Source organism: Colobus angolensis, unplaced genomic scaffold (assembly GCF_000951035.1).
Source record: "Colobus angolensis palliatus isolate OR3802 unplaced genomic scaffold, Cang.pa_1.0 Scaffold36, whole genome shotgun sequence".
Taxonomy (NCBI): Eukaryota; Metazoa; Chordata; class Mammalia; order Primates; family Cercopithecidae; genus Colobus; species Colobus angolensis.
Window position 1 is genome coordinate 5,263,875 of NW_012116932.1, and position 22,950 is coordinate 5,286,824.

At 47.2% G+C, this 22,950-nt stretch overlaps 1 protein-coding gene across 1 annotated transcript in view; it reads right to left on the minus strand.

The window, feature by feature from the left end:
• Positions 1-8,620: 8,620 nt before the first annotated feature.
• Positions 8,621-22,950, minus strand: part of ACVR2B (activin A receptor, type IIB) — a 34,769-nt gene continuing 20,439 nt past the window's right edge. The window contains exons 6-17 of the mRNA XM_011953416.1: positions 16,929-17,045; positions 14,986-15,019; positions 14,568-14,833; positions 14,088-14,197; positions 13,766-13,917; positions 13,535-13,678; positions 12,781-12,924; positions 12,226-12,374; positions 10,584-10,698; positions 9,731-9,869; positions 9,507-9,637; positions 8,621-8,923 (exon numbers count right to left, since the gene is read on the minus strand). Coding sequence (XP_011808806.1) covers positions 8,729-8,923; positions 9,507-9,637; positions 9,731-9,869; positions 10,584-10,698; positions 12,226-12,374; positions 12,781-12,924; positions 13,535-13,678; positions 13,766-13,917; positions 14,088-14,197; positions 14,568-14,833; positions 14,986-15,019; positions 16,929-17,045 — 1,696 coding nt within the window. The 3' untranslated portion in view covers positions 8,621-8,728. The remainder of the gene's footprint in view (positions 8,924-9,506; positions 9,638-9,730; positions 9,870-10,583; positions 10,699-12,225; positions 12,375-12,780; positions 12,925-13,534; positions 13,679-13,765; positions 13,918-14,087; positions 14,198-14,567; positions 14,834-14,985; positions 15,020-16,928; positions 17,046-22,950) is intronic.

A 22,950-nucleotide genomic window follows, 5' to 3' on the forward strand; every position in this document is an offset into this window, starting at 1 on the left:
TGTATAAAGTTATTCAGATTCAAGGACAAATGTGGAAAAATATTAACAGGTGAAAAACTTGGCCTTTGACACTACCATTTAAGATCATGTCAAGTTCATAAGCAGATTTTTGTACAGTTGAAAAATGGCATTGTTGTGGATTTGTGGTTTGGAACTGAAATCTAGAAATATATTTCTACTCTGCGGTAACCCTCTCCCTCAATTCTGAAGTACCACTCAACTTTCTCTGCATTTTTACAGAATTATAGAAAAAAAAGAGAAAAAAAAAAAGCCGCTGGCGTTTTAACAATTCCTTCCCTCACTGGCAGTCTTAACATTTTCAGATGAGGTCTCCTAAAGAATCTCTAATCATCACTTGCTCCCAGTCGGCCTTTCATGATGACTTGGACACTTTTCCATTTAAAACTCAGATGTTGCCTAATCTTTCCTACTCTCATCTCTGTCATTGTTGGTAAAATTTGGGCGACTGCATTTTTCCCTTATGGAGAAATTATTTGGCTAAACACACACTTAACTTGTGGCAGTGCTCTGAGAAAACCCCACTCGGGCTAAAGCACTTGCAGGGACTGAAGTCAACAGTCCACTGAATGGGGCAGAGACCAAACACTTAAGATGACTGACTTGGGACCCTCACTGGGAACACACTGACCTTGTGTCCCATGGTCTGCAGAACAGCAGGTCTGCAGGACAGCAGGACAGCCCAGGAAGGTAGACCATGCTCATATGGCTGAGTTACCACTTTTAATCTTGGTCTGCCATCGACGCCCCAGAGACAAAAATTCAGATATGGTGACTGCTGGTTAATTAAACTTTTTGAACTGGTAAAAAAGGCTCTTTAAAAAATATATATATTTATTTAAAATACATCAAAATGACAAACAGCCATATCCCACAAGGCCTGATTTCACAGCAACATATGCTACAGACATCTTCCCAAAATGCACTATGGTGGATAGTGGGTTTTTTATCCTGCCATTTAAAGGAATGTTCTACATTGAGCATTAGCGACTGGAAATGTGATACAAAGAGCTTATCTTTGGAACTAATTTGCGTGCAAGACCAGCCAATTAAATCGCTTTGCCTATTCAGATACACAAGAATACTGAAAATGGCAGAATTGAAAGAGGAACACAGGAAGCACCATTCAGATGACACTCTAGACCCATCCCACCACAGTGCCAGGACGAGCTTGCCAGAAGCCCTTTCTTCAGTCCTTGGGAAGAGTTTTGCTTTAAAACAAGTGCCCACGCTCAGCAGGGTTCCTGCATGTGTACGTGAAAAGTCTGCAGTATCAAGAGGACCCAGATGGTGACACTGTTCAACATGAGGTCTGAGGTAACTGGTTCTTAAAATATCTGGATCACAAAAGTGCATCCAGAAATTAGAGCTGGGAAAAAGGAAAAAGGTAGAGGTGGGGGACTAGAAAAGACAAGTAGAAAAAAGCTTACAGCAGTTGCTTTTGGGGGGAAGAGAGTGACAAAAACAAAGGCACAACAGAATTACATTCCAAGACACGTGGCTGCAGAGCAGAGCAATGTTCTTTTTATGGGGAACAGATGGGGTTGGTTTCTGGAGTGCTACTAGATCTGCTGGAACTAAATTTATTCCAAGTATAAAAAGGGTAAAGTGTAAACCTATACGCTTAACCAGAATGAATAATAAGCACAGCTGGTTTAAAATGACACATTAGAGATTCTCTTGATAAAACTATCCAGTCCAGTGCACCTCTGTCTGGAAGCAGCTGCTTGAAGCCAGCAGGCAGAGTCTGGGGGACAGGTCTTTAGCTGGGCCTCAGGACTGGCCATTATGCATACCAGAAATTAACTTAATTATTCATTATATATCGCCATCAAAAGTCCCACACAAATAACCATCCACTCTGCCTAAAAAAAAAACAGGCTAAAATGAAGACCACTTTCCATATTGTGGCAGTGATGCTAAGCTTCCTAAGAAAAGCAGGAAAACTCTGGAGCTATTTGAAAGATGCTCTGCTGTTACTGGGGTTCTGAGCTTCCTCACTGGGCTCCTGGCTGACTCCACAGATTGAAGCAGCGAGCCAACCCAACCATTCTCACCTCCAAAAGAGCCCTGACCAAAGAGGATAAAATGTGCCTGGCAGCTCTCCATTTAATTGGATCACTGCATCCACATGCCACCCTCCCCACTTTTCTGGACAATTACTTAACTGGGTAATTCTGTCCCCCAACCTGGATAATGTGATCTTAGGTAATTCAGTTTGGTGGATTACTCAAACCACCAGATTCTCACTTCAAAGTTTTTGTACCTGAATCTTATTCGAGTCCCATCCCACCCCAATCTGCACCCCTATACAATTTCTGTTCCCCCCAACACTCTCACATGACTATGTCATATGGCAAAAGCTTACAAACCAATTTTTGACCTCAGAACCCTTTGTTCAACAGAAATCTCAGGAGGAAGCACCAATGTAAAACACACTGCAGGCCCTCTCTCCTCCCAATCCACAAGAAGCTGAGCTGAAGTATCACTGTCTTACACAAACACAAGTGGAGTTTTGGCCAAAAAAGACCCGCAAATTGACTCCAGTCTGCCAGTGTATCACAAGAATCCATATAAGCGCTAAGTAAAAGTTCCACACCACTCATGCTCCAGTGTACGTTTCTCTTGAAAGGTAAAGCTCATTAGCTCTGATTACAAAATCATTCAAATTCACTAACTTTATAAAAATAATCTGTGGTACAAAACAATCTCCACACTGTGTAGAAGAAATCTGTCAAGTGATATAACTAAATATATATGTAGAACTATCGATTTTTTTAAAGTAAAGTTTCAAGTGTTGTGTATCTATTTATACAACCTATTCTTTTATTTACAATGCTAACATTCTGACGCAAACGTGATTAGGAGAGTCGGGGAATGAGCCCACACCCAACCAACAGAGAAGTTCCCAGGACTCAAGACAGAACTCATGCATTTGCAAGAAGACCCATCCTCACCTACCTGAAAAACTCACGGGTCATATTTTTTCCTAACTGTGAGCTCAAAAATGTAAACTTTGCAAGTGAATGTAATACTCTTCTGTAGATGTCCAGCATAGCCCAGGTTTATATAACCCATTCCATACACACACAGAGTGGTGTGTACATTGCTTTAGTGTCCTGTGGTTGGTTTACAGTAGTTCTCAGAATTACCTAGGCCCTAGACAATCCAAAGACACTGCCCTAGAGAAGTAAAGGCAGTGCAGGGCCCATCACCACACATTGGCATTTAGAGAATATGTGTTTCAATTACTGAGGAAAAATCACTTCAGTTATCTCTATGAGCTGCCATAGGAGCAAATAAAGTATCACTGGTTTTGGCACTACAGGGGATACAGGAAGTACCACAATATAAGTCTTGTTTCATTCATACCTGGAAGATACCGTAATGAAAATGTAAAAACTTGGTAATAATTTAAATAATGATAAATTCTTTAAATTCAAATTCTTGTTCGAACCAAAGTTTACAGTGGACCCAAAATAAACATAAAACATTCAAAGTGTCCCACTAGATAATTTGGACTTTTGTTTGTTGGCAGGCCTTTTGGAGCCACCAATTGTTTTAAAAACTGTTATTGGGTCAACTGCATTAATTTCCAAAGGGGTGTTTTTTCTACAAAACTAAATCATTATTTCAAAAATCTTTTCCAACCTTCTAAAGGTTTGGGATACATTCATAGGTAGACTGCTGGTTACAAATCAACTACCTGGAATCTTACTTAAAGAACTACGCGTACAACCCTGAATTCATTAAACATTTACAAAACTAAACTGAGAAGATGTATATACAGTTCATCAACTGAATTACTGGACCTGTTTTTCTAAAACATTATCTAGAACATTACTGTCAATTGAGATTTAAACTAATCATTACTAGATTGAACATGTTAGCTGCTGAGTATTTCATTAGTTTAGAATTTGCAAACAGCCATTAACTAAAAGAATTCATGTCACCCCAGTGAACAGGAGAAAAAGACACCTTGTCCCCTTCTCGTTCTGGCTGTTTGCCCAGGATGCAGGGTAGATAACTAGATTCACGGAGCTTCTTAAAAAAGTATAGTCTGATGCCCCTGAAATGGGAATCAGGCCTGGCCATCTCTCCAAAGGTGTGCCATCAAAAACTCAACAGGCTAAAATAACTGAAACTGAAAATCAAACCAAGTTAACTCCTGGAAACTGCTTTCCAATTAGTTTATTTTTCTAGTGAAATCAAGTTCTCGAGAATAATAACCAGCTGTCCAACTTCTAGTACCAATTCTAAAAACTTACATACTTATGCTTATTAGATTATTTTAAAAACCAGCAAGTCTTTGTGTTACCAATAGGTGCTGGAAACTTTATATTACATACTAAAAAAGGCAAAATTCTAGTTTCAAGAGGGCCATCCAATACTCTCACTTTAATGGAACAGCCACCTCCCCACCCTCACAGCTCAGAGCACAGGGGCCAAGTGACAGGCTTTCTGAGTCACACACAACACACGAAGGATGTTCAATACATAGCTGGGCCTCCTTCCACCAGGGAAAAATCCCACACACAGCCAGAGCACACAGGGCATAGCAGCAGGATGGAGGAAACGAGAATATGGCCAACTAAAGAGAAAGGTGACAGAGCCCAACTACAGGACGAAGTGCTTTGCTGTCTAAGTCATGTCATGTCAAGAGCGTTAGCCTAGCCTCTTAAGGCAATCGAAGAACTACCTCTGTGGCCTGGAGAAGAGAGACCCTTCCCTTTACTAAGAATATGTGAGCAAGAGTTTCTATCCTCCTGAAGATGTTCAAGGCTGAAAAACAACCTCTTTGTTCTGCAGAAACACCCCCAAGTCCAGACAGGATGTGTTCAGAGTCAGAATCAGCCGGCACGTGTGGATATGCCCTCCCCACTCCCCAGGCAGGACTGGTCCCACAGGCTCCTCTCCAGAGCAGACAGGACAAGAAGGCCATGCTGGACACAAAGGCTAATAATGCTCACCATCTCCCCTCACAGGCCAGTGTCACTTTCTCCTAAGAACAGCCCATTTGCAGCCCTTGCCCACAAGCAACTCATGCAAGGAACTCCTGCTGAGGACCAACGGTCCCAGGAGAAAACCCAGCTTATGCCAGGCCAGGATGTTCTGATGACTATGTCTACGGCCTTCCCCAATGCCCCATCATTGAGGGCCCTCTGCATGACACTGTAACACAATGGCCTCTGTCCTCACTTGCTTTCTCCTTCTGCTCATTACTGGATTTCTCCAGCTAGGGATGACTTCTCAGTTATCACAGATGCTTTCAAAGAAGATTCTTCCCCAAGACCCATCCCTACAGCCAGGAGCCTGCTTGGATGACAGCACACTAGAAACGAAGAAGCAAGGATCCTTGGCTACTCTCTGCTAACTTGGTCCCCTCCCACCCTGCATGGAACAGCCCCTCCCATTGACAGGGAAAACGATGCCAGGCCCCATTTTCCCCAGTCTGTCAAAGAGCCTGAGGTCAAAAACAAAAAGAAAGCAATTATCTGAGCCCCCAAAAAGTGCACGTTGCATGAAGTTATTATGGAAAACAGCACAGGCAGAGGCTGTATGACCCAGTAAATTCAAAGTAGGACTCTAGATGGCTCACTCCTCAAAGAACACATGACAGCAAACAGACAAACATTTTACCTGGGGCAAAAGGCCCATCTGTGCTCCTAGACCCATACCCTATAAGGAGATCCCCCCCTTTTTTCTTGCCATCAGAACCAGATATACCACCTGATGGGTGAGCTTTACACCACAACATGAGGGGAAGAGCGGCCTGAAGCCCAAAGAACTGGCATGGACCACACTCCTCCCCAGCCCCACCAAAAAGGTACCATCTCCTGACACACCATCTGATGGCGAGGCTCCACAGGGACACTATAGTGGCTGAGCGCACGGTGGGCCGAAGGGGAAGGCCACCCAGAGAAAAGTCAGGCAGGCCTGACCTGTCTGTACTGTGTCCTGACTGCAAAGTCCCACACCAGAACCGTGGCTCAATCCTCCCTTGGCCAGGTCAAAACTTCTCACAAGAATCAAGCCAGCACACAAAAGAAAAACCACCCAGAGGAACTAATACCAAACAAAGAGGCTGGGGTGTAGTGTTCAGGTAGTATCATGATCTAACTATTCCTGCAGTAAATTTGCTACATTTGTTAGTGGTTTGTTTCTTCTGAGGATGAAAAGTAAAGATGCCTGCCCTGCCTGAGGAGAAAGCTAAAAAAATTAGATATGGCACTTTTCAATAAATATTTTAAAGCTTCTTAAAGAAATAAATGGTAAAGAAAAGCAACTGCTGTAAGGCCTGTTTTGCCATTAAAAATTATTCCAAGGGAAGAAAAATACCACAGCACAAAATCAAACCATTTAAAAATAAAAATTAAAAAAAGACAACATAGCTTACCAAAACCCTGTTCCTGTAACCACTTGGCCAGCCCACATTTTGACCCCTGAAGCAAAAACTGAGCTCTGAGAGGGAAGCAACTGGGCCTCCCATAGCACCCTGTGCCTCCACACCCAGAGGAAAAGGCCCCCGGGCAGCAAACCCCAGACACTGAACATAGCACGCCAGGTAGATGGCCAGGCGTGTGCAGTGCCCCCCACACTGTGGACTCCAAGACCAGCAAGAGCGAAACCCTTCCCTCCCAGACACGCTACACTAGAAGACTAGCCTGAGTCACGATGTGCTTCACAGAGGCGCCACACATCTCTTCCAAGGCTGCTGCTAATTTGCTGAAGAAGTTAAATCTCAAGTAAAATCACCCCATTCAGGTCTAAGGGCCATCCTTCCACCAGGTTTAAGTGGGGTTGTCATTCTGAACATCGACGGATCAAGTTACATGTTACATGTGAATTCCATGTGAAGCTCCAAACAACCCAAGAGGAGGCAGCCTCTTCAGTTCTCACCCAGGTCAACCTCTCCCCACAGCCCCCGCCTTGCCTACCCTCATGATGAAGAGATGCACTGTTTTTAAATAAAATGATCTAAAGAAACCAGAAGGAAAAGCCTTCACAAACAAGACTGATGAATGCCCAGACTTGGCCCAGACAGCCAACCTACAGCTGATGACAATTATTTACAAGGGGGCGTTATCAAACAAAAATGGTAGCACTCCCTAGAAGATGCAAACTTTTTTCTTTTTCTCTATTTCTTTTAAACTTCCTTGTCATAAAAGCCAACTTACATTAAAATATACTTACTACAAGACAACACAACTAACAAAATATATAATAAACCTTACACAAGTAGAAAATTCTGAGGTATTTCTGGTTTGAGGTGATCTGTGGTCGTGAAGTTTTAATTCTTTTACTTTTCAAAATTTAAACCTTGGAAGCCACATAGCAAAGCATGTGTATATGTGGATGTGTGTGTTTTGTTTGAAAAAAAAATTTAGCATGTTTCATAAATTAAAAAGAATTCAAATGTTGAAACAGCAGCATTAGGAACATTCACTGACTAGAGCAAGGTTATGGCATAATAGAAAAACAGTTTTTTAGAATATGTACCACTTTAAGGGGTCTGGAGAAAGTCTTGTCCATGAGCCACAGAAAGGGGACAGTATTGTTACCACCTGGGGCAGAACCAGAGCTGCAGGACTCTGGGGTCCCCAGCGAGGCAGGCCTTGGCAGACTCCACCCAGGAAATCCTCTTGCCCTATCTGTGCAAGACAACCCCCTGTGGGCATTTCCCTGAACTGCTCCAAGAGGAAACAAAAGTATTTCAACTTTTCGTCCATTAAGGGTATTTACAGCATCGTGTCTTATGAAGAATGTATTCACTAACCTGTGATTCTACCCTCACCTAATTTTAAAATTAGGGAAGAAAAAATGTTTCACCCTATGCCCAAGGCCAAGTTAGTGAAAAGAAACTGGTCAGGGCCAGCAGGAAAGTCAGGGCTGTACCCAATCTCAGACTTTCTCCAAACCCCACTCTTGCTATTAATGCTCGGCCTCCACAAGGTCCTTCCCCTCGATTCCTGGTTACCTGAGAAGTAGCCTCCATAGTAAAGGATGCTGCTCCGAATGTGCCCGAGTCCAGTGTAGCTCTGTTCCAAATCCTACCCCCAGTACTGTCCTCCCCTTCCAACTCCAGTCCAAACCATTCTCATCCCAGTTTTTTTCTCGGTCAGGACAACACCCGTTAGATCCGTGAAAGATGTATCTGCTGTTTCTTAAGCTCACTAAAACAAAATAAAAGGAGGGGAGGGAGGGAGGGAGGGAGGGGAGAAGGGCAGAGGGCAGAGGAAACTCCTCTTCTGAGGAAGGTATGTTCTTATGTAACAGTCTTCAAAGGTTCCTCTAGGTAGAGTTTGCAGCATTAGGTTTCCTAAGACAGGAGATGGGTTTCTTTGTGTCACAGATTCTGAGACGACGAACAAAGAGAAAGCGGGAAAAATCAATCCCAAAGGACAGGAGGTGGCTGAGGCTCTTCAGCATGGCGCTGGTTCTGCATTCACAGCTCAGCACCTCAACGCCTGCTGACATGTCCGCTGTTTGTGATACAGTAGAGCAATATGCTGGTAAAAACTGATCCAATCCAAAAAATAATATTAATAATAATAATTATAATAATTATAATAATAATAATAAGTCAAGGTAAAATAGCAGCTGCATTTTATGTGTTTGTTGGTTTTATGGGATTTCCAAAACAAAACACAACTTTTTTTCCTTTTTTCTTCAGATCCACTGAGTCTGGACAGACACTCATGTCCTGGGCTTAGATGCTTGACTCTTTAGGGGGCAGGTCCACATTGGTGACAGAGGTCACCAGGGAAACAAGACAGTCCGAGGTAGTGCCGTTGACCGACCTCCGAATCAGGGACACCCGCTCCTCCACACAGCCCGCAGACAAGCGAGCCTCTGCATCATGGTCCCAGCACTCCTCGATGGTCACACAAAGCTGGGCCAGGCCCTGAGCAGCATAGGGGAGATGGGAAAGACACCTTTGTTAGGGCCCTTCAATGAGGAAAAGCTTTGGGGGACAGTAAACTTGATGTTCCCAAGGATCTGGCAGAGCCCACCAGCCCCAACCACAGCAGCAGGTCCACCAGCAGAGGCCTGGGGGAAACTTCAGGAATCAGTATGCCTGCCTTCGTGGCAGTCATCTTTCTGAGCTTACTGGCCTCACTCCACAGCCCTGGGGAAGGTTCACTGAACCTCAACATACATAGGAGGGAGAAGGAGGCAACCAGGCCCCTACTAGGGCAGACATGACTACTTGCCTTGAAGAATTGATATTCAAATAAAATCGTATTCAAAGCCCAAACCATACAAGGGCCCAAAATGTAGCAGTTTAGTCAAAGTGGGGATGGGGATCAGGAGAAGGACATCATCCTACCTTACTCCCCATAACCCCTGGAACCCATTCCTAGAGTCCAGGGAACGTAGCAGACTTTCTCTTTGCTCATTCCCCCTTGATTTCAGCTTACCTGCTACACATGAAGGGTTTTCCCTTCTCCACCCTCTTGCAAAGTTGCCTGCACCAGGCCCCTTACCGGGTGTTTCAACCAGTGATCCTTAATGGTGGGCCTCATCTTCTTGTGCACCACCACCTCCTGCAGCTCCTCCAACGAAGGGTGCTGGCCAATCTCTTCCTCAAAGGGCAGCATGTACTCATCCACGGGTCCTAGGATTAAAAGAGAACCTGGCAGGATCACTCCAAGGTCCCACTGCTCCCTATCCCTCAACCTAGGATGCCCAGGGCGGCCATCCTACTTACCGTCTGCAGCCTTGCAGCGAGACACAAGCTCCCACAGCACCAGCCCCATGGCATACATGTCAATGCGCAGGAAGGCATCTCTCTGGAAGTTGATGGCTCCCTCGAGCACCTCAGGAGCCATGTACCGTCTCGTGCCTACCTATGTGAGGACAGAGGAGGACAGGGTTTACAGTGACTGGCCATACACACACAGCTGGGACATGGGAGTTACAGCCTCTGTGCACCAGATGGGGGCAAGACAGAGCAATTCAGACGGGTTACCAATGATGGCAAACCTCGATTCACCACATTCACAGCAGTTACGAGAGGTCACAGCATCAATTATACTTGGATAATAATTTTTAAATACTATATCCTGGAGATAATAGTAATCTAAAATGGAATTGTTACCAAATTAATACAAGGAACTACAGATGATATGTATTTTACTGAGATTAACACCAAAAACAAAGGGAGAAGGAGAACACTTAAAAATAATAACAGTGACTGTTTTAGAAATTATTTCCTAAGTTTAATTTTTAGTTAATTTTTCCAGGTTCTTTGTTTGGATCCTTAGTACATTTCTTTCTGTTTTATCTTAGGAATTAAAACTAAAAAAGTGAGAGACAGACAACGAGGACTAGTGGTCAAAACCCCATTGGGGAATCTCTACATTTCCCAGCTGACTGTCAGCTACACTGCCTTCCTGGCCTTGGTTTCTCCACTGGTCAAATAAGAGAACTGTTCTGAGTTCTCAGACAGCTCTGAACACATGCAGTCACCCTCATCCGTGCACCTCGCCAGCTGAGCACGAAAAGGGCAAAGTATCTACCCTGGGCCTGCCCCTGTCTTCCTGCCCTGTGAGGCTTGTTACCTGTCCGTGGGTGTCCCCTGGAGGTTTCCCTGGCTCAAATCGAACAGCCAAGCCAAAGTCAGCCAGCACGGCTGTGAGGTCGCTCTTCAGCAATACATTCTTACTTTTAAAGTCCCTGTGGAAACAAGTGGGCAGAGATAAAGCTTAACATCATGATCCAACTCCCACTTTGGTTCCCAAGATACTAGAGTCTGTGCCCTAGAGTCAGTCTCCAGACCAAGCCATCCCCCCCTACCTGGGGTGCAGAGGTAAAGCAGCACAGGCAGGCAGCTGCAGGAGCCCACATAGGTGTGAGAATCCCTCAGTGCACTTCAGATGGAAGGCTTCCCCCAGGATTGGCAAAGCAACACCTACCCTAACGGTTGGGCAGACCCTGTCCCAGTCCCCACACTATCAAAGGCCAGCCCATATATTCTCAGAGGGGTTGTGGACAGGCACACTGGCCTGGGATGCAAGTTTTCTGAGAAGAATTTACAGCATTTGGAATGTGAATGAGAATAGGAATTAAATATTACCTTTCCTAGGATCCTGCAGATATCCCTTAGAGCCTCGAGCTCACCATGAAGGCTGGGTGGAGCAAGGGTGCTGTTGCATGCGCCCAGCTCCACCTCTAACTAAGCAAAGCTATTTGTGGTACTCAATTTCCCCAGTGCATGTCTCAGCCCTGTGAGGATTCGACTGAGTGGTAAGTACAAATGCTTAGGGCCACACCAGGAATACTTACTAGGTGTTCCTATTAAGTTGAGCCATACAGTGGAGACAACATTCAAGCTTTTGGCCTGTAAGAATAGCACTTTCATACAGTCAACCTTCTATGTCATTACTGTTATTACCATCAGGGACCCTTCAGCTGTGAACGCTGGAATTTGAGGATCATTCCCCTCCCTCACAGTCACAGAACCAGACTCAACTAGCTACAGGACCTTGGCTAAGTCATTCAACTTCTCTGTACTACTGTTCCTCATCTGCAAGACAGAGCTGAAAAATACAGTACTTGTCTCAATGGGCAGTAATGAAGGTTAAATGAATTGACACTTCTCAAGTGTTTAGAGCATTGCCTGCCATTTAGTAAGCAGGACAGTGATGAGCTCATCCGGAGTTTCTTAAAGTGTGGTTTGAGGACCCCAGAAGATCTCTAAGACTGTTCCAAGGGAATCTATAAAGTCAAAATTATTTTCATTTATTTGCTTTTTGAAGGCTCATTCTCTTAGGAGCATAACTCTGTGCTCCTATGAGCTACATGAGATGTGATGTCATCACTCTGACAGCGAATGGAATGTGTGGGTGTGCTTGAATACAGCAAATATCAATAGTCATAATCCACTTACACAAAAGTCCTTTTAAGAGTATAGAGGGGTCCTAAACTAGACAATTTGAGAACTACTGAGCCAACTCTCCAACCAAAGTAATGGAGTCAGCACTTCATGTGGCCATTAGAGGGCACCACAAACCAGCTTGGGAGGCCATGCCATCCCCAGGACTCAGTGGGAAGGCCAGGTTTTGTGTCCAGCTGCCTCAGACACACAGCAAGCAGAATAAGTATGTTTAGGAAGTTGAGACATCTCCAGACACTGCTCTCACCCACCAACCCTTCCTACAGCTCCAAGCCAAGTGCAGGAAAGGCATGTGCTGACCCTAGTACCTGTGGGCAATAGACGGCTTGTGGCCCTCGCCACGGCACCAGGGCACGTCCTCATGCAGGTATGAGAGGCCTCGCGACATCGTCTCTGCTACATGACACAGCTCGTTCCATGTGATGATGTTCCCCTTGAGGTAATCCGTGAGGGAGCCCTGAGAGAAGACAGCACAGAACTTGAGCACAGATTCTGGGTACAGGACAGAACCCAGACCAGCCCTGGCAGAGAAGTCTCAGTGGGCCAATGACTAGGCTGCCCTCCTTGGAGGCTACTACAATTGATATGGAAGATAGATGAGGCCAGGAGGCAGGGAGGGCTATGGGGTGGGAATCATGCAGTCACTACTCTTATCACAAAAACTTACCCTAGGGTGAGAGGTTCCTATCATAGGGGCACGTATGTCCACTCCTATGGAGGGGTAACCTCACTGTGGATAGTGCTACTGGGGCAGAGTACCTCATGGTGGACACCTCCACAGGGAAGGGGTCATCATATTATGGAGAGCCACCAGGGGGGCATTCTGTCTCCTCTCAGAGTCCATTCTGATGGGTGTGGCTCACCTTGTCGTGGAAGGCCGTGATGAGCCACAGCTCTACTTCGAGGTTGGAGCCTCGCTTCTCGGCAGCAATGAACTGTAGCAGGTTCTCGTGCTTCATGCCAGGTGTGCTGAAGATCTCCCGTTCACTCTGCCACGACTGCTTGTCCTGAGGCCGGGGGTGAGGGGTTGGGGGGACAACCGGCTGGTTTAGCCCTGCTACAGTCACATTGCCCTGCAGGAGAACCACCATTCCCCATTCCCCACTCCCGAGCCTCCCAGCTGATTCCCCACCCCCCAGCCTCGTAGCTTCAGCATTTGTAACAGGACCAGGAGAAGATCTGTATTAAGCTAGGTCCTGGAGCATGAGGCCAACAGTGATCCCTGAGATCACTTAAGGCTAGCACTTTGATTTACAAACGGGGCCTTCCTGTCTGTGGACAGACGGGAAGTGGGTGACCCCGCATCACCCAACAAATGAGGCAGGGCGAGACTGGTGTCCAGGGCCGCTGGAAAGACCTCAGTGTCAAAAACAAAACCTTGGAAACCGGGGCAAATTAAGGTTTTGCAAAGCCCTACCTTAGTCCTATGATAAAATTCCACAGTTGCATGAAATCTACAGACCAGCCAAGTGTAACATGAGTAACTAGGCCCAATAAGGCTCACTTTTCTCTAATACCACAATGTATTTGGGGTTTGGATTGCCTCAGGGCAGGAGAGCCTCCAGTTCAAGCTACAGTGGAGGCAGAGGACCTGGTTGGAGCCCCTCAAATACTCACCTGGAGTGGGAAGATCTTGACAGCTACAAAGTCATTCATGAGCTGGGCCTTCCAGACACAGCCAAAGCGCCCCCGAGCCTTGATCTCCAGCAGCTGCAGTGGCTTCAGGCCCACCAGAGGGGATGGGGGTGGAGGCCCAGGGTCCTGGGGGAGAGCAAGGCTTAATAAGGTCTGGCCTGTCCTCCCGACCTCTACCCTGCCCTGCCCTGCCCCAAGCCAGCACTGTCTCACCTCATGGATGTCCACATGACCGTATGGGGGCTTGCGATGCCGGTACATCCAAAAGGCCAGCAGGACGATGAGGGAAAGGCCCCCGATGGGCAGCAGTGAGTAGGCCAGCACCGTGAGCAGGGTGGGGGCTGTCGGAGGTGGCTCATACGTGACTGGGGGACACACAGAGCCCTGTGTCAAACAGTCTGCCCACCCTCACACCTCCAGAGCCAGACTACAGGGCCCTGTAGCCACACCCCACCCAACTGAGGAGCCAAGAGCTCCAAGCCAAAGAGGCCCAGGTCAGCTGACTCAAGGCCCCACTTCCACACTGCCCCCTCACCTTCCGGGCCCCCAGCTTCTGGCAAATGAGTGAAGCGTTCGTTGCAGAAGTTGCCTTCACAGCAGCAGAAGTACACCTGGGGGTTCTCCTCAGTGGCCACACACTCCTGCCTGGAGGCACAGAATTTTCCATACACCCCTCACCTGGGGGATCCAAGACTCCCCCAGGCCTGCCCCGCCAACTCCTCCTCACAGACAGAGCACCTCATGGGCAGCATCAGGGGGATGGTGTGAACTCACCTCCCCTACAGGAGACCCAAAGCCAAGGAGGAACAGCCAGGGGTTGACACTCACTGAGACCCCTCCTCAGGGTTGAGGTAGGACAAATAGGGTGTGGAAGGGCGTGGGGCCCTGGCTACCATCTCAAGAGCCCCTTCTCGGTCCTCTGTCTCCCGCTCAGACATCCTGAGACCCAAATGGCCCAGTGGGCAGTATAAGTGCAGGTGGGTCCAAGAGGAAAGGAGGGCGAGTCGTGGAGTACCTATCATAGCAGTTGAAGTCATCTAGCCAGCAGCCCTTCTTCACGAGCTCGATGGTGCCAGAGCTGTTGCGCCAGGAGGCGTAGCAGTGCAGCCGCTTGTCCTGCTCGCCCTCGCAGCGCTCCAGGCCGCTCTGGTTGGTGCGCTCCAGCTCCCAGTTGGCGTTGTAGTAGATGCACTCTCGTGTCTCAGCCTCCCCACGCCCAGAGCCTGTGCCCCAGAGAAAAGAGAACCACTGAGCATGCCCCTGGGACCACCACCCAAACCCCTACTCCCAGTCCTGGGTGCCAGGCCACCCTGAGGGAGGGAGGCCGGGTGGTGGGTTGGGGTCACCAACCCCCTGCACTCACCCCTGGACGCAGGCCACCCATCCATCCAACACCTCTTAATTTACATGTGCCAGTTGGCACCAGCCCCCACCTTATTCTGCAGCCCATCACAGCTGCCCCTAGGCCTAAGCAAAAGAGAGGAGGCAGGAAACCTAATGCCCCAGAAGGATGGATAAACAGCCAGCCAGACAGAGGCCAAATGCACAGAAAGGGCACCAATACCTGAGGCTCCTGGGTGGGGGTGGGGGCTACTTCCCTGCTGCAGCAGAAACTGATGAAGGGGCACCCTTAAAACCCCAGGGCACATTGGAACCACCGTATGTTGGAGGTGTGGGAAAGAGGAGCAGTGTTCACTCAAATATATATTTCCAGGCCCAATCCAGACCCATCCCAATGGGAATGGGTGCAGAATATGTGCTTTTAACCACCCCTGTCTGTCTCAGGTAATTGTGACAAAGATCTCAAGGACCACTTGGGAAAACTGCAAAGGGGAGTGGCTTCCTGCTGCTCCTGTCTCTGCCCCCAAGCCCCCTTCTCACAACAGTTCCCCAGGGAGACCATGCCAGTGGGTCCCCCACAACTCCCTGCCCATACGTAAAGGGAAGCAAGGACCCTGCAAGCGTCCTTTCTACACCCAGCAACCACGCCTGGTACTGAAGAACATAAGGAATGTTCTCCATGCAGGGCTGGAGAACATAAGGAATGAGGCCTGCATGTACAGGGTAAGCCTCTCAAAGTCACCAAGCGGAATACGTGCCTCAGGCAGAGGAGGGCTAGATGGTGGCTTAACCTGCAATCACAAATCATTCTCCTGGCTAGGCTTCTGATGACCCCAGGGCACTCCCCATCACTTCTGAACCCCCTTCCACCTGCTGCAGGAAGTGCCATCCAGGGGGACAACCACTTCAACCCCCACCATTCAAACACTTTCCTTCAAACTTGATTTCAAACATTCCCCAAATCCATCTTCCTCACCATCCCCTACAAAACAACCTCCAGTCCCAGCCCCAGTCTACTCCCACTACCCCCAGGAACCACACAGCCCTGAGATAGGAAAGAGTATGGAGATGCCAAAGGATGTTCAGTTCTGTCTGAAAGCTCTGCCAGCACCCCATTATAGGCCGCCCACAATGGAGGGAAGTGGTGGCATTTACAACCTCATTGCTAGAACCCCACGCAGACACCCGAGAGGATAGTTGCACCAAGCATCCCGCCATCCTGTCCACACTTCTTGGGCCCAAGTAGGCCAGTGACCTGGCACCACTCCTGGCTGGTCTTCTCCTACCACTATTCCCGTCCCAGGAAGGAGGGAGGGGTCAGAGTCAATCCCACCAGACAGCCAGCCCATCAGCAGCCAAGAGCCCTACTTCGCCATCAGCCTCAACGGCTGACTGGAGTAGCAAGGAACACAAACCCTGCCCTGACCCTGGGGGAGGGCAAAGTACCCTGAACGCTAGTGTAACCTAAGGACATCCTCACTCTCCTCTCCACCCCCATTGGTGGCCTTCATGAGGAAAGAGCTTGATTTCCCAGGGTATACCCCGGAGAGAAGGACACTGACTGGCTGTCAGGTGAAAGAAGCCCCCCACCACTGGAGCAGCCATTCCCCTGTCAAACCCAACCCCTTTCTGCATCTCCCTGAAGTGATAGGATGCTTCTTCCAGGGGCAGCAGCAAGCAACGAAACTCAAGGATCCAGGTAGCGCCCAACGGTCCGAAATGTCACCCGATCAGAATGGCAGTGCCCAGCCACAGCTCTGGTCATTCTACACTAGGCAGCCTAGGCTCTGACACTTGTGAAAGGCAAACGCATGGCCTCCTGACCAGCCAGTCAGCTGGGACTCAGCCTCTTCAAAACGAAGGGCCTCAGGGTCCACAGAGAGGCTTACAAGGGTACACACTGGCTTCCCCAGTCAGGCCCTTCATCAAGCATGTGGCTTTAAGGTTTAGAGGGAGAACCTGAGAGGGTGGGGTGGGAGTAGCAGACCAAAGGCTGAGCAAGCACACCAGGGCCAGGACTGAGGCTTGCACCTACGTTGCCCCAGTCTGCCTGTAGCAGCACCCAATGACTAGGTTATTCGAAGCACCCCGCCCAGAGGCCACAGGGCCTCCTCTCGCCAGGCTGGGCCCCGCTGCATCCACGGCAGCAGTTCTAGTGGGGGTCCGTGGAGACCTGAGACTTGTGGGGCCAGCCATGAAGCTGCACTGCAGACAGGGAAGCTGGGCACTCCCCTACCTTCCTTCCCTCACTGCAGCCACACCATAATGTTACACCCTTGAATGTGATCGGCTTCTAGGCTTAGTAAGTCGGAAGTTACCACCTCTGACCGTAAGGTTCCCCACCTTCCTCTGATTTCAGCTCTTCCCTCTCCCTCAGCTAAGACCAGGCAAACTTTCTACTTCCACTGGCCCTTGTGCTTCCCCTGCCACTTAACTTAACCACCCTTGACTAATGGCCTGTTGTTGCTTGAAGGAATATCTCAGACATCCGAAAAGTGTACCAATAACATAACCACAAATAATCTCCAAGATGAAATAACACAATGAACACTTGTATGAGAAATAAAACATTACACACGTACTTGACAACTACTTCCTAAATGTCAGGCTTTCCCCACAAGACTGGAAAGCCAACGAAGGCAGGGCCCTTGCTGTCCTGAGTGGTAGAATCATTCCAAACACATCATGGATGGATGGGTGGACAGACAGATGGACAGAAGGGTGTAGGTATCATGGCTAGAGCAAGATTTCGAAAGGAGGGGACAACAAGGAAGGATGGCCTCAGCCTGCAGCCCAAGCCCTAGGTCCTCGGAGTTTCCATCTCCATTGAGACAAGCAACAAGCCTCTGTGCTGAGGTAGGAGTTCAAACAAGGGAGGCCAACAGAGTAACCTCCTCTCTCCAGGCCACTGATAAGTCAGGGACCACCCTCTAGCCACTACCATGGGCAGGACCCAAGTGAAGAGGCTGGGAGTTCCAAATCTCAGAGGACCCAAGGGTTCAAGATGTCACCTGGGCCAGGCACAGTGGCTCACGCCTGTAATCCCAGCACTTTGGGAGGCCGAGACAGGCAGATCACCTGAGGTTAAGAGTTCAAGACCAGCCTGGCCAATGTGGTGAAACCTCGTCTCTACTAAAAATACAAAAATGAGCCAGGTGTAGCAGTGGGCGCCTGTAATCCCAGCTACTCAGGAAGCTGAGGCAGAAGAATCACTTGAACCCGGGAGGCAGAGGTTGCAGTGAGCTGAGGTCGTGCCATTGCACTCCAGCCTGGGCGACAAGAGCGAGACTCCATTTCAAAAAGATGTCACCTGACCCCCATCTGACCAGATCCTCCTACTGGCAACCCAGCGAAACATGGCAGCCATGAGTGGGCCAGACTTCAAGTCCTACTCCAATACTTCACAGCTAGGGAAGTTGCAGCAACTAATTGAATTAATGCACTTTAAGAGTGGTTAGAACACTGCCTGGCACATTGGCTGTATTAGAGCCACACCTACCCCCTACTGCCTATGACAATCCCTTACAACACAAGTACCCTGTATGACTTCCAGCCCATCAAGTCACACTATGCCTACAAGAGTTTTATGTTCAGAGCTCTATGTAACATTCCATGCCCCTCCCTCACCACAGGGCTCTGCTGCCAGCTGGAGACCCAGGGGCCTCCCCCATTCCTCTCTCTTCCCCAGACTCTCCTTCTTCACACACTCAGCTATTTATAGCCTCTGGCAATACTCCAACCACAGGCCACCTCCACCCAGGAAGCCAGGGCATCCATGCACAGGTGGCTCCCCTTGACCCCCAATCCACTCACCTAACCTGGCAGGAGGAGAAGCCATGCTCCCAAGATGGGGGTGCTTATGGTACTCCCTTAGGCCTGCTGCCTCATAGTCCTGAGGTAAATGAGCATGGCTCCCAGACACCAGGACAAGGGGCTTGCTGCATCCCTAAGTCACAGCCAAACCAACCGCTGGCCTCCAAAGGAAGCTGAAATACAAGTGGCAATGTCCCCAAGGGGCAGTCCCTATGCTCCAAGAGGCCTAATCCCAGTGGAAAGAAAGTACCCAGGGCTCCCCAAACCTTCCCTCCTGGCAGGACACCACTCCCAGATACACCACTCCCGACCCCCACACAAACACACAGTACATGCACACACACACAGTACATGCAGACTGCACTCTGAACCAACATTTCTGGTAGCAGAACCTAAGCTGGCTAGTTTTGATGCTCGAAGACATGCACTGGTGGTCAAACACTGGGAGGTTCGCTCCTATGAAGCAGCTCAGCCCACTAGACTTTGGACATACCCACTATGCCCTGAGGAGAAAAGGGAGAAATCTCACCAGGGTCCTGTCTGTGAGGGGCTCAAAGTGCAATGGGGAGAGAAAGGAGATGGTTCAGAGGTGGAGTGTCCATGCCCATCTCCCCTGGAGTCCCTGAGCTTTGCACTTGAGTGTCCCCAGTCCAGCCAGTGTCTCCTAGAGGAACTGTGACCCCAGCAGCCAGCAGAACCACTGCTCGGTTGGCTCCTGGAGGCCCCTTGGCAGCCACCTACCCCAGGGAGCAGGTGCCCGGTCCCACCTTTGTGGGCACTGTAGTGGTGAGAAGGAGTGCCACTCACCACTACATTTATCTAGGTCTGCTTCTGCCAGCACACTGGGGCACACCCTCCCAGAAGCCTCCATGGACAGGAGGAGGACAAGAAAACGTCTCAGGAGGGCCAGTGTTCTCCCTCTGGTGTCCGGCCTTCACATTTGCCCAGAGAGAAGAGGCAGCTCTCCCCACAGACAGCACCCCTCAAAAGGCAGCCCTGAGTCTGCCCAGCTGCCTTTATTGCCCTAGCAGGTCCCTCCATAAGAGCCAAGGAGGGCCAAGAGCAGTGACTTATCCATGTTATGATTCCACACCCCTAGCTCCACAAAGCAGCATCTCTACCACCTCCCCAGGACCAGAGTAAGGGCAACTGGGTGTAGAGATGGAGGGAGCCTGAAGGGACAGATGCGGCCAGGAAGGAAGGCTAGAGTGTATAACAAAGACACTGACACACGCACAGACGTGTATGCACATTGTGGAATGGTATGTATAATAGGGGAGAAAAAAATCCCCAAATATTCCAACATTGTGTCTTTGCATTTCTTTTACCTGAGAGAGTAACTCTTGACTGTTTCTGGCAACCAAACACAATCGCTGATACATATGCTTTTTCTCCTTCATCCATGTATTTATAAGCCATCCAGGTTGACACACATTTATTTAATACTTAAACAGCTCACACTACATCCCAGGTCCTATACTAAGCATTCTGCAAAGAGTAACTTACTTAATCCTCATGATAAACCTGTGCAGGTCCTCATTTTATAAAAACTGAGGCACAAAGAGGCTAAGTAACTTACCAAGTTATTTATTAAGTGTCAAAATCAGGCTTCAAACCCAGGCAGCCTGTCTCTAGAGTGCATGTTCTTTATATACTGCTGCCTCTCCTACAGCTCTGAAGTGCATTTATTTCAGAAGCTTAAAACCTCACATAACTTTAAGCATCCACTCACCTACTGGACTCAGGTTATTTATGTTTGTTGATCTCAGCAATGCCAGCATGAATTCTTTTTTACATTTTTGTGTGTGTGTGTGCTCATGTGTGGGCATTTCTTGGCTAGGTCACAGGGTCTAAACATCATCAACTGACTAAATACCGTTAAACTGTTCTCCAAAGTGGATGTGCCAATCTAAGTTCCCAACAGATGACAGCCCCACCTGGGGTTCACCTGGTGAGTGTGAAATGGTACACAATTTGGATCTGCATTTCCCTGATTACTTGTGAGACTGATCATCTTCTCATGATTATTAACATTTCCTTCTGAGAACTGCTTGTTTGTATCTTTTCTCATTTTTCTACTGGATTGCTTTTCCTTTGAGTTACAGAAATTATTTTATATATTCTTGGTAATAAAACTTTTCTTACTATATAGTAACCCTCTTCATTTGCAATGAATGCTCTTTGCCAAAAGTCCATTTTATCTGATGTTAACATAGCTATATGACATTTCGTGTGTGTTAGTATTAAAGAAAATTATCTTTTCTAACTTAAAGAAATCTTTCTCTCTTCCCTCCCCCCAAATCAATCTAACACCATCTTTTAATTAGAGTTCAGTCTCATTACATTTATGATTACTGGGTATGTTTACATATATGATTACTGGGTATGTTTACATTTGTTTCTTCTCTACTGTTACCTCTGTTTGGATTATCTTTTAAAATTTCCTATTTTAGCCACTTTTGAAGTTATACATCTCATTCCTATTCCGTTGTAAGCTAGGCCTATAAACTTTAATGGGTACACTTACACTAAAAGGGTAAATCAATATCTCTACCATCCCTCATTGGAACTTAAATATTTGAAACTCTAATGACTCTTCCAATGTACATCTAATTTAACATATTGCTTGTGTTCAGTATTTAGTGTCATTGTTCTTACTACCCAGCTCCCAAATCAGACATTATTTGTGTCTGTATTTTGTAAGTGTCCGTACAGTCATCGTTCCCTGCATCTCTGCCTTTCTGAGACCACTGTCCTTACTGAAAAAAAATCTTTCAATAGAGATCTCTTGGCAGGGGAGCCTTTGTTGCTTTTCTCAAAATATTTTGTCTTTCTTCCTGAATGGCAATTTAGATGAACATAAAATTTTAGATTGTTATTTTATCTCAGCTCTCTTGAAAATATTATTCCACTGTTTCCTAGCTTCCACTACTATTGCTGAAAAGTCTGCTATTAATTTAACTTTGTAGATATTCTGTTTTTTTCTCTCTGGCTGCTTTCTCTCTTTGCAATTTCACTACAAGGTACGTGTCTAAGTATATATTTAAATTTATACTACTTGGGGTTCACTATGCCGTTAGATTCTAATGACTTGTGTTTTTTGTCAATCTGACACATTTTTGGCTATTATCAACTTGAACATTGCATCTCCATATTCTATGATTCTGAAATTCCTATTATAAGCGTATTAGGCCTTCTCATTCTGTCCAGTCTCTTAACTCTCCTTTCCTATTTCCCAATTCTGTGTCTAAACACCATTACAGGTAATTCCTGAAGATCAACTTCCATTTCATGAATTCTCTCTTAAGCTATGTCTAATCTGTTGTTTAGTCCTTCTACTCAATTTATAAATTCAATTATTCTGTTTTTTCATTTCTATAAGCCCTATTAAAAAAAAACTTCCTGGTCAATTTTGATACTTCTGTACTTTGGCCGACTTCCAAATCTCTCTTAGAATTCTATAATTTAACTTCTTGAAAGTTTGCTTCTGACATTTGTTATTTCTGACTTTACTCATGGTACTGTTTCCTCATGGGGCTTTAGAATTTTGAATACTGAGCTTATGTTCATTGGGGCCTTTTCTGTTGGACTACTTTGAGGCCAAGTTCGAAGGGGCAACCTTTCAAAGGTAACTTATATTTTTGGCTTCTGCCAGTCTCCCTAGGACATTAACTATTTGGAACCACTTTAATTTCTCAACTTAGTTTACCAGAGAACAGGATGGTATAAACGCCAAGCTCACATGAGCATAGGCCTATGGTTACAAATTCTCAGGGAAACTTCCCCAACCCCAACCCCGACCCAGACTCAGACAATTTCATTATTTAGTCTCTTTGTCAACAAAGACATGTTTCCTCCAGCCCACATTTTTACTGAAGGTATAACACAACAGAAGTCTGAGGCCATGCAAAGGCCTCAGTCTCAATTCCACATCTTGTCTCCTCTTATCCACACTGCTACTAAACCCACATCTCTAAATTACAAAGACAGGCAAAGTCTCCAAGGAATCAGCAGTTTCTGCCAGTGAAGGCATACAGCTCTAGTTTCCAGCCCCTTCTTGCTTTTCCCTTCTTATACATGCAGCATTTTTAAAAGGGTGTTTATTATACTTTTTCCAGCATTTCTATGTATTTTGCATGAGGATTTTCCACTGTTTTGTTCACTACAAATGCCAGAAATGTAAATACAAGAGCACCTTCCAAGGTGACAGGAGGAATTCCATCTGCCTTCAGAAGTCCCGCCTA